The following is a 12,323-nucleotide window of genomic DNA, read 5'->3' on the forward strand; positions in this document are numbered from 1 at the left end:
ACACGGCGCACACCACCTTCCTCAGTGAGTAGTAGGTAGTAGTGTGTCGCAGTATCATGGCGACCACAGCGAGAGGCGCGAGTGAGGCCTCGGCAGGAGATATTGTGGCGCACACCGCCTTCAATCGTGAGTCCATGATCGAGAAATCACGCAATATAGGCTGCCGACATTGAGAAGCGTAAATGAGAGCTCCGCTATTACACTGCTCATTTAATTTCAAATTCAGTGTGTGCCGACTAGACAGCCTCGGGCCGAGCGGCTGCCTCGCCCCGAGCGACGAAATGTGGCTCGGACCGCGCCGAAGAATGTTGCCTCGCAAAGAGTTGTGCCTCGTGATGAGGCAGCCTCGAAGTCGAGGCGGCCGCTCGACCCGAAGCTGCCTCTAGTAGAGATCCGGCTTTCGCAATAAAGTCTAAATTTGTAATGTGTGACGATCGGGAGACACAATGAAACAATTAGATGTGCGCACTGTAGGTTTATTCGTAAGAATCAAGATACAGTGCGCACATCTAATTGTTTCATTGTTCAAATTCATATTGGTTTCAATGTTTTTGAGCTGCCACACTGGCGGATTGCAAGCGTTTTCAAAGCGGAACGGTGACGCAGCGAACACGCAACGTTACCGCCTGGAGAGTTTTCGCCTCTTGTTCGCCGCGCAGCCGCTCCGCTTTGAAAACGCTTGTAATCCGCCAGTGTGGCAGGCCCTTAAACATTAATTCGTGTTTGCAGTTGAGCTGGTGAACTCTCAAGTGGTCCTGAAGGGGTGCGAGACGCGCGGCTACGTGCTGCTGTGCGCAGCGCGCGCCGAAGTGCGCCAGCGCGTGCGCCGCTCGCCGCCCGCCACCGCCTGGTGCGGCGCGCTCTCCGCCATGCAGTACTACGCCACCGTCAGCGCCGCCCTCGGCGACCAGCTCGACGGTGAGAGAGTAGGGCGCGGATAGATGACCATGACCATGACACATGACCATGACCATGACCATTGACCATGACCATGACCATGACCATGACCATGACCATGACCATGACCACGACACATGACCATGTAGGCGACTTAGTCGGTACTAAGCCTAAAGTATGACACTCCTTATGTTTAATCTCATAGACATCTTTACATCGTTATCACATTCAAATAAACAGTTAGGGGCAAACAAGTGCACAGACACTTCACTTATCCCAACCCAATCTGTCCGGCATTTAATGTCAGAACTTCTAGCAAACATTTGCAATCATTTTAGATTAGATCGTTGCATCCTTCAGAATATTAGACTAAATCAAACTTCTTATTCTCATTTCAGAGAATATACAATGGGTGTCAGTAGAAGAAATATCCGAACGATGGGCGGGAACAGAGATCAGTACGTTGCCGGACGTGCCGCGCCTGGTGGGCAGCGGCCACTCCGCGGGCGGCGTCATTGGGAGAACCGTGGGGCCCAGCGCGGACACCGGCCTTGCACAGGTATGTTGTCACTTGTGTAATATGCAAGGGGTGCCTAGAGGAGTTACCTGAGTGGTGAGCGAGATAAGTACACTGCCATTCCGCTGGCGGCCTCATCGGGAGAACTGGGTCTAGCGCCGACACTGGTCTAGCGCAGGTATGTTGTCCCTTGTAGAGAACATCCAATGGTGTCACTAGAGAAGAATTGTCAAACTTGAGTGGCAGTGGGCGGGGTACAAAGCTCGTAGAGTAGATATGCTGGATGCAGGCCGCTACCAATCGATCAACGTGGAAAGCATTGGACCTATGTTCAGCAGTGGACGTCCTATGGCTGAAATGATGATGATGATGAAGAGTAGATAACCGCTGTGGTAGAAAAGTTATCGAGTGACGACCATGAGCCGGAAGACTTAGTGAGGGCAAGTCTCCCAATAGGTGGACCGACAATCTGGTGAAAGTCGTGGGAAGTATCAGGATGCGTGCAGCGCAGGACCAGTCGTTGTGGAAGCCTTTGTCCAGCTGTGGGCGTTATTTGGCTGAAACAACTAGCAGAAGAAATATCCGAACGATGGGCGGGCACAGAGATCAGTACATTTCCAGATGTAACCGCGCCTGGTGGGCAGCGGCCACTCCGCGGGCGGCGTCATCGGGAGAACTGTCGGGCCCAGCGCCGACACTGGTCTAGCACAGGTATGTTGTCCCTTGTAATATCCAAGGGGTGCCGGTAGAGAAGAAACCTGAGTGGTGAGCGGGTGCGAGATAAGCACGCCGCGCTGCCATTCCGCTGGCGGCGTCATCGGGAGAACTGTCGGGCCCAGCGCCGACACTGGTCTAGCACAGGTATGTTGTCCCTTGTAATATCCAAGGGGTGCCGGTAGAGAAGAAACCTGAGTGGTGAGCGGGTGCGAGATAAGCACGCCGCGCTGCCATTCCGCTGGCGGCGTCATCGGGAGAACTGTCGGGCCCAGCGCCGACACTGGTCTAGCACAGGTATGTTGTCCCTTGTAATATCCAAGGGGTGCCGGTAGAGAAGAAACCTGAGTGGTGAGCGGGTGCGAGATAAGCACGCCGCGCTGCCATTCCGCTGGCGGCGTCATCGGGAGAACTGTCGGGCCCAGCGCCGACACTGGTCTAGCACAGGTATGTTGTCCCTTGTAATATCCAAGGGGTGCCGGTAGAGAAGAAACCTGAGTGGTGAGCGGGTGCGAGATAAGCACGCCGCGCTGCCATTCCGCAGGCGGCGTCATCGGGAGAACTGTCGGGCCCAGCGCCGACACTGGTCTAGCACAGGTATGTTGTCCCTTGTAATATCCAAGGGGTGCCGGTAGAGAAGAAACCTGAGTGGTGAGCGGGTGCGAGATAAGCACGCCGCGCTGCCATTCCGCAGGCGGCGTCATCGGGAGAACTGTCGGGCCCAGCGCCGACACTGGTCTAGCGCAGGTATGTTGTCCCTTGTAGAGAACATCTAATGGTGTCAGTAGAGAAGAATTGTCAAACTCGAGTGGCAGTGGGCGGGGTACAAAGCTCGTAGAGTAGATGGCCGCTGGGGTAGAAATGTGAGGGCAGGCCTCGCAATAGGTGAGGGAAGCCCTTGTCCAGCAGTGGACGTCATTTGACTGAAACAACTAGCAGAAGAAATATCCGAGCGATGGGTGGGAACAGAGATCAGTACATTGCCGGACGTGCCGCGCCTGGTGGGCAGCGGCCACTCCGCGGGCGGCGTCATCGGGAGAACCGTCGGGCCCAGCGCCGACACTGGTCTAGCGCAGGTATGTTGTAGTTCTATGTATAAACAGAAACAGGCTCAAAAATTGGATCTAATTTCCAAGAAAAACAAATGGTCCTTCGAGCCGGATAATCGAAAGTAAAGTGCATGTATGAACTTAGTCGAATCAGTACTTCAAAGTGTAAAAAGAACAGACGATTATGTGTAAAATAACATTTCGTATTCAACATAATTGATAAATTGATGTTTGATGTCTCGTCGTTTGTACTTTTGAAAATTTAATTTTTGTGTTAGCGATTTTTCAGCTCTGGGGCATTTCACGCGAAGCGGACAGCGAAAATCAAGTCAGGTTTTGGATTTTGTTCATATTTGGATTAAATGTACTGCTATATAATCTGAATGGATGTGCATCATTATATTTTTTTTATGAAGCTTAGTTTATTTTTTATGAGCGTTCAAAAAATTGGTAAAATTTTAGGAACAGATTTTTCTGAAGCTATTACTGCTATTATTACATTTGGTTAAAAACAAACTGACTATTGGACTTTTGAGAATAAATAACTGTGTTTCTTACTATTAACTACAAATTTGAAATTTCTTTTTTATTCACATAGAAAACCGGAAGTAAAGTTTTAAAATCGAATTTTACAAAACTTCGGTATTTTTAATTTTTTTTATTTTTATTTTAAATCATACCTAGTAGTCTATAAATAACGTGTGTAAAGTTGTAGAATGGAGTCTGTATTGGTTTTTGATTTAGACGCAGTACAGTGCGAGCGCGCCGCAATGAGCGTCATACTGGCTATCGACATTTGGCTACTGTATAAAAATTATTTGTTCGAAAACAACTGAAACGTTAATATTGTTGCATGCATACTCTTAAACAATTATAATTTTGACTCGGCGAACTTCGTACCGTCTAACAGACAATGATTGTTGGCATTGAGATGGTATTACGTCGCAGACCACCCACAACTTATTGGATAATACTATTAAAACATAACCCTTCTTTTTGGGTAGTCGGGATATGTTAGTCCGGGGTGCCAGTTAACTTCATGCCAAATTTCATTAAAATCTGTTCAGCCGTTCTTTGTTTTATACATAAAACAAAGTCGTGTTAGTTACACGATTTATAAGTCAAGAACGGTTCGGCAGATTTTGATGAAATTTGATATGGAGGTAGCGAGCCAACTACCTAAAAAAGAAGAATTATGTTTTTAGTGTATTATTCAATAAGATGTGATGTGGGTAGTCCGCGACGTAATACGCACCATCTCAATGCCAACAATCATTGTCTGTTAGACGGTACGAAGTTCGCCGAGTCAAAATTATAATTGTTTAAGAGTATGCATGCAACAATATTAACGTTTCAGTTGTTTTCGAACAAATAATTTTTATACAGTAGCCAAATGTCGATAGCCAGTATGACGCTCATTGCGGCGCGCTCGCACTGTACTGCGTCTAAATCAAAAACCAATACAGACTCCATTCTACAACTTTACACACGGTATTTATAGACTACTAGGTATATTTTAAAATAAAAATAAAAAAAATTAAAAATACCGAAGTTTTGTAAAATTCGATTTTAAAACTTTACTTCCGGTTTTCTATGTGAACAAAAAAGAAATTTCAAATTTGTAGTAAATAGTAAGAAACACAGTTATTTATTCTCAAAAGTCCAATAGTCAGTTTGTTTTTAATCAAATGTAATAATAGCAGTAATAGCTTCAGAAAAATCTGTTCCTAAAATTTTACCAATTTTTTGAACGCTCATAAATTATAAACTAAGCTTCATAAAAAAATTATAATGATGAACATCCATTCAGGTCATATAGCAGTACATTTAATCCAAATATGAACAAAATCCAAAACCTGACTTGATTTTCGCTGTCCGCTTCGCGTGAAATGCCCCCTCTATGAATTAGAATATAAATGTCACTATTTTTACTATTGTCCGCAGCTGCAAAGGATAGTGTCGCGCTGCGCGTGCGAGTTCTACTACGCGTCGCACGAGGAGGTGGAGCAGTGCTCGTCCACCGACGCCTGGGGCGCGTCCAGCCAGCCCTACGACTCCTTCATGCTGATGCACCACGACCTCGACGTGTGCACCAACTCGCTGCAGGTCAGTGCTCGTCCACCGACGCCTGGGGCGCGTCCAGCCAGCCCTACGACTCCTTCATGCTGATGCACCACGACCTCGACGTGTGCACCAACTCGCTGCAGGTCAGTGCTGGTCCACCGACGCCTGGGGCGCGTCCAGCCAGCCCTACGACTCCTTCATGCTGATGCACCACGACCTCGACGTGTGCACCAACTCGCTGCAGGTCAGTGCTGGTCCACCGACGCCTGGGGCGCGTCCAGCCAGCCCTACGACTCCTTCATGCTGATGCACCACGACCTCGACGTGTGCACCAACTCGCTGCAGGTCAGTGCTCGTCCACCGACGCCTGGGGCGCGTCCAGCCAGCCCTACGACTCCTTCATGCTGATGCACCACGACCTCGACGTGTGCACCAACTCGCTGCAGGTCAGTGCTCGTCCACCGACGCCTGGGGCGCGTCCAGCCAGCCCTACGACTCCTTCATGCTGATGCACCACGACCTCGACGTGTGCACCAACTCGCTGCAGGTCAGTGCTGGTCCACCGACGCCTGGGGCGCGTCCAGCCAGCCCTACGACTCCTTCATGCTGATGCACCACGACCTCGACGTGTGCACCAACTCGCTGCAGGTCAGTGCTGGTCCACCGACGCCTGGGGCGCGTCCAGCCAGCCCTACGACTCCTTCATGCTGATGCACCACGACCTCGACGTGTGCACCAACTCGCTGCAGGTCAGTGCTCGTCCACCGACGCCTGGGGCGCGTCCAGCCAGCCCTACGACTCCTTCATGCTGATGCACCACGACCTCGACGTGTGCACCAACTCGCTGCAGGTCAGTGCTCGTCCACCGACGCCTGGGGCGCGTCCAGCCAGCCCTACGACTCCTTCATGCTGATGCACCACGACCTCGACGTGTGCACCAACTCGCTGCAGGTCAGTGCTCGTCCACCTTACAAAGTTCGCAAAGTACGCGTGACGTAAGGTGTTGCCTGCCACATAATATAGGACCGAGCGCGGACGTGACAATATTTATCTAATTTAATGTTTCTCTTTAAAGGTGGTTTTTTGCGAACCCTTATTTCACAGTGCAGTGTCGTAGCAGTCAATTGCTAGACGTGAATCGTCCCCTAGGAGAGTCATAGATAACATAGCCCATGCTGAGACGTTAGAGAACCCGCATGCGTATTACAGATCTTAGCAACTAGTTTCTAGTTGTATAATAGCAACGAGACTGCTACGCCAATAAATCACATAGCGCCGCGTTCAATTAAAGTTGGCGCTAGTTTCCATACATCTTCCGCAGTCGTGTTTCAATTGTACAATAGGCTAGCTTCCTAAAAAAATTTTTTTAGTCCGTCAATTTTAATATAAAAAAATATTGGACACGTATATTTTTAATTGTCAATCAAACAAATAATAACAAAGTTATAATGCGTTGAAGTTCCGCGCGACGTCACAAAGTGCTGCACTTTTACGCACTCATTGAGGTCACGGGCCTTTACTTTAGAACTTTGGCACGCTTTATCTCTTTACATTTTCATTAATAATAATAATAATAATAATAAAGTTTATTTATTTCTCTTTCACAATATAGTCACTATAAAATACTGTTGTGAATACATCAAAATGCTTAATAACTATATTGCGAGAGACTGGTGTCCGTACTAGGTAAGACCTGTGTTACAGATTACCAGGCTCCCACCACCTCACCGCTAGTAGATAAAGAATAAATTAAGGAAGATTCAGACATATTATGTAAATCCAATTTTAGAGAAATTAGAAGAATCTAATAATTGAGCCTCTAGGTACTGCATGTCAGGTGCATTGTGTGTGTGTGTGTGTGTGTGTGTGTGTGTGTGTGTGTGTGTGTGTGTGTGTGTGTGTGTGTGTGTGTGTGTGTGTGTGTGTGTGTGTGTGTGTGTGTGTGTGTGTGTGTGTGTGTGTGTGTGTGTGTGTGTGTGTGTGCAAGTGTATGTGTGTGTAAGTGATTGTGAGTATAAGTGTTTTCGAGTGTGTTGTTTTAAATAATAGTACGTACGAAACGATGTATTTTAGTTTAAGGTATGTAGTAACTGTTCTGTATCAGTATATGTTAGGTCTAGTAGCCACGAATTTATTTTTCTTTTACATTCTATCGTATTCAGTGGGTAAATATTTAAAAATCGGTTAGCTGTATTGTATAAGTGGGGGCCAAGAAAGTGAAAAAATCTTTGGGTAAGCTTTAATTTAAATTTTGGTTTCGAGAAAATTTTATGTTTCCGGCGTTTGTTTTTGTTCAGAGTGGGGTCATATACTGATTGCGAGTGTTGTTTCAGTAGGGTTTGTTGGATAAAGATTTGACGGACTGTTAGGACTTTGGTTTTTTGATACAGTTCAGTGGTCGGGAAGAAGAATGGGAGGGAACAGCAGACCTTTAGAACAGCTCTTTGAGCACGTTCGAGCTGTATGAGGTGGGATTTTGATGCACCACCCCATGATGTGATGCAATATGATAAAATAGATTGACACAGTGCGAAGTAAATCATTTTTATAACCTTTTCATCCGCCACATGTCTTAGGTTTTTAAAAATATAAATAAGTTTACGTGTCCTCTTGGTTAATTGCTCAATGTGGGACTGATAATTCAGATTTTTGTCTATTATTACTCCAAGATATTTTATAGTGTCTACATTTTGTAGTTTCTGGCAGGAACACAAAGTGGTGTATGGATCAATGCAAGAATGTGCTATAATAAAATGTTGTGTAAGGGTGTAGGGATGGTTAGCATTGTTTGGAGAAAAAGCGATATATTTTGTTTTGTCAACATTCAGGGTGAGTAGGTTATCATCCAGCCAGCGCGTTACTTTGTTGAGTCCAATCTGAGCAAGTCGATAAGTTTCTTCCCAAGTATCACCAGAGAAGAGTAAAGCCGTGTCATCCGCGAATGTAACTATTTTTCCATTTTTAAGTGATAGGTTGCAAAGGTCATTTATGAAGGCAAGGAACAGTGTTGGGCCTAGTATACTGCCCTGTGGAACTCCGTAAGAAATAGGAAGGTCATCACTATGAATACCGTCGATCGTAACACACTGTGTCCGCCCTTTTAAGTAACTATCCATAAGTTCCAGCTGTATTCCACGTACACCAAGGTTGTTCAGTTTATGAAGAAGTAATGGGATAGAGACCGTGTCAAACGCCTTCGCGAGGTCCAGGAATACGGCAATAACCTTCTTTTTATCGTCCAGCTTAGTGACTAAGAAATTAGTAAGTTCATGGACAGCATCGCTTGTTGATCTTTTTGCACGGAATCCGTACTGGGAGCTTGATAGTAGGTTTTTTGTCTCTAAATAATTAGTCAGTCTTTTGTTTATGATTTTTTCTAAAATTTTTGAAAGTGCCGGAAGTATAGAAATTGGCCGATAATTACTGACACGGTCTCTATCGCCATTCTTATGGATGGGATGAACTAAAGCGCGCTTAAATGACGAAGGAAATATACCAGTCATCAAGGATAGGTTACTAATGTGGACCATAATAGGAGCAATAATGTCTTTGTATCTTTTGATGACGGCATTCGGGATATTATCTATACCAATTGCACAAATTTGCTTTAGATTATTTATTATATTTTTAACCTCGTCCACATCAGTGGGAAGCAAGCAAAGGGAGTCTGCGTTAGTTAAGATGGGAGTCAGCGCTAATGTGGTGGGTTTATGGCTTTTGTTGAGTATGTTTTCAGCTAGGTTTTTTCCGACATTCACAAAATATTGATTGACTAAGTTTGCCGAATTAACAGGATTACTATTAGTTATTAGTTCTGTACATGAAAGTTTTGGGTTTTTTAGGTAGGTTATGTTTTTAATAACTTCCCATAATCTTTTGCTGTTATGTTGTGCGTTTTTAAGTTCAGTTTTTTCATGTTCTTGTTTCAGCTTTTTAATAATATTGTTACAGTGATTACGGTAGCGTGAATAGGTCAATTTGAAAACTTCATTGTTAGGATGTTTTTTGCATTTAATATGTAGTTTGTCTCGATTTTTCATGCATCTTAATAAGCCTGGCGTGATCCACGGTTTGATTATTTTTTTGCGAAGAGGGACTATAGAGATCTTGGTAAATTTGTGGAGTGTACTTTCTAGTGAGGTAATTAAAAAGTCAGCTGCATTATTAGCATCAGTCATGGCAAAGATTTGGTTTAAGTCTAGTTCGGAAAAGGCTGAGTCTAGGGCTATGTAATCAATTTTCTTAGTGGTTTTAGTGAATGATCCAGTACTATGAGCGGAAGATGCAATACTAAGTAACACAGTATAGTGGTCTGTTACCGTAGTGTGAGCAATATAGCATCGTGCAGGAAGTTTTGTCTTCATGATTATATGGTCAAGACAGGTGTGTGTGTGAGTGGGGAGTGTGTGTGCAGGAAGCATACTGTGAGAAGCCAGTAAGTTAAGATAGGTATGTGCCCTAGCATCAGTTGAGGAGTTAGAGATATCAATATTTATATCACCCGCTAAAATTATTGTTTTGAATGACTTTAAGCTGGATAGCTCTGTGTTCAGTGATTCGAAGAACTTTGTAGTGTTCTTTTCACCTGGTGGCCGGTATATTGCAAGGATCACTGTAGTGTTACTAACTTTTATAATTAAACTATTTGCATCAAGTATTTTGGCTTCATAGATTTTGTACTTTAAGGTTGATTTATAGTACACTACTACACCTTCATTTTGCGTTTTATTGTTAGTAGTAATGCAAGAGTCATAGCCGTCGAGCGATGGTATCATAGCGTTTTTTAGTAGCCAACATTCAGTCAATATGATGACGTCCCAGTCAACCTTTGACCTCTGTAAGAGGGTTTCAAATTGTGTGATGTTGCATTTTATACTCCTTATGTTTTGAAGCAGAAGCTTTAGATGTTCACGCTTGGTAGAGATTAATTCAGGACTACTTTCAATATCACAGGACCCACAATTTGCTATAGAGATATTAAGGAAGATTCAGACATATTATGTAAATCCAATTTTAGAGAAATTAGAAGAATCTAATAATTGAGCCTCTAGGTACTGCATGTCAGGTGCATTGTGTGTGTGTGTGTGTGTGTGTGTGTGTGTGTGTGTTGTGTGTGTGTGTGTGTGTGTGTGTGTGTGTGTGTGTGTGTGTGTGTGTGTGTGTGTGTGTGTGTGTGTGTGCAAGTGTATGTGTGTGTAAGTGATTGTGAGTATAAGTGTTTTCGAGTGTGTTGTTTTAAATAATAGTACGTACGAAACGATGTATTTTAGTTTAAGGTATGTAGTAACTGTTCTGTATCAGTATATGTTAGGTCTAGTAGCCACGAATTTATTTTTCTTTTACATTCTATCGTATTCAGTGGGTAAATATTTAAAAATCGGTTAGCTGTATTGTATAAGTGGGGGCCAAGAAAGTGAAAAAATCTTTGGGTAAGCTTTAATTTAAATTTTGGTTTCGAGAAAATTTTATGTTTCCGGCGTTTGTTTTTGTTCAGAGTGGGGTCATATACTGATTGCGAGTGTTGTTTCAGTAGGGTTTGTTGGATAAAGATTTGACGGACTGTTAGGACTTTGGTTTTTTGATACAGTTCAGTGGTCGGGAAGAAGAATGGGAGGGAACAGCAGACCTTTAGAACAGCTCTTTGAGCACGTTCGAGCTGTATGAGGTGGGATTTTGATGCACCACCCCATGATGTGATGCAATATGATAAAATAGATTGACACAGTGCGAAGTAAATCATTTTTATAACCTTTTCATCCGCCACATGTCTTAGGTTTTTAAAAATATAAATAAGTTTACGTGTCCTCTTGGTTAATTGCTCAATGTGGGACTGATAATTCAGATTTTTGTCTATTATTACTCCAAGATATTTTATAGTGTCTACATTTTGTAGTTTCTGGCAGGAACACAAAGTGGTGTATGGATCAATGCAAGAATGTGCTATAATAAAATGTTGTGTAAGGGTGTAGGGATGGTTAGCATTGTTTGGAGAAAAAGCGATATATTTTGTTTTGTCAACATTCAGGGTGAGTAGGTTATCATCCAGCCAGCGCGTTACTTTGTTGAGTCCAATCTGAGCAAGTCGATAAGTTTCTTCCCAAGTATCACCAGAGAAGAGTAAAGCCGTGTCATCCGCGAATGTAACTATTTTTCCATTTTTAAGTGATAGGTTGCAAAGGTCATTTATGAAGGCAAGGAACAGTGTTGGGCCTAGTATACTGCCCTGTGGAACTCCGTAAGAAATAGGAAGGTCATCACTATGAATACCGTCGATCGTAACACACTGTGTCCGCCCTTTTAAGTAACTATCCATAAGTTCCAGCTGTATTCCACGTACACCAAGGTTGTTCAGTTTATGAAGAAGTAATGGGATAGAGACCGTGTCAAACGCCTTCGCGAGGTCCAGGAATACGGCAATAACCTTCTTTTTATCGTCCAGCTTAGTGACTAAGAAATTAGTAAGTTCATGGACAGCATCGCTTGTTGATCTTTTTGCACGGAATCCGTACTGGGAGCTTGATAGTAGGTTTTTTGTCTCTAAATAATTAGTCAGTCTTTTGTTTATGATTTTTTCTAAAATTTTTGAAAGTGCCGGAAGTATAGAAATTGGCCGATAATTACTGACACGGTCTCTATCGCCATTCTTATGGATGGGATGAACTAAAGCGCGCTTAAATGACGAAGGAAATATACCAGTCATCAAGGATAGGTTACTAATGTGGACCATAATAGGAGCAATAATGTCTTTGTATCTTTTGATGACGGCATTCGGGATATTATCTATACCAATTGCACAAATTTGCTTTAGATTATTTATTATATTTTTAACCTCGTCCACATCAGTGGGAAGCAAGCAAAGGGAGTCTGCGTTAGTTAAGATGGGAGTCAGCGCTAATGTGGTGGGTTTATGGCTTTTGTTGAGTATGTTTTCAGCTAGGTTTTTTCCGACATTCACAAAATATTGATTGACTAAGTTTGCCGAATTAACAGGATTACTATTAGTTATTAGTTCTGTACATGAAAGTTTTGGGTTTTTTAGGTAGGTTATGTTTTTAATAACTTCCCATAATCTTTTGCTGTTA

The 12,323-nt window shown here is 43.7% G+C and overlaps 1 protein-coding gene across 1 annotated transcript in view; it reads left to right on the forward strand.

Annotated features, from left to right (window-relative positions):
- The window catches only part of LOC135072087 (protein hobbit), a 57,334-nt gene that overhangs the window by 25,669 nt on the left and 19,342 nt on the right, over window positions 1–12,323 (forward strand). Inside the window, exons 31-33 of the mRNA XM_063966036.1 lie at window positions 730–918; window positions 1,296–1,456; window positions 5,122–5,283. Coding sequence (XP_063822106.1) covers window positions 730–918; window positions 1,296–1,456; window positions 5,122–5,283 — 512 coding nt within the window. The remainder of the gene's footprint in view (window positions 1–729; window positions 919–1,295; window positions 1,457–5,121; window positions 5,284–12,323) is intronic.

This window comes from Ostrinia nubilalis, chromosome 5 (genome assembly GCF_963855985.1).
Source record: "Ostrinia nubilalis chromosome 5, ilOstNubi1.1, whole genome shotgun sequence".
Classification (NCBI taxonomy): domain Eukaryota; kingdom Metazoa; phylum Arthropoda; class Insecta; order Lepidoptera; family Crambidae; genus Ostrinia; species Ostrinia nubilalis.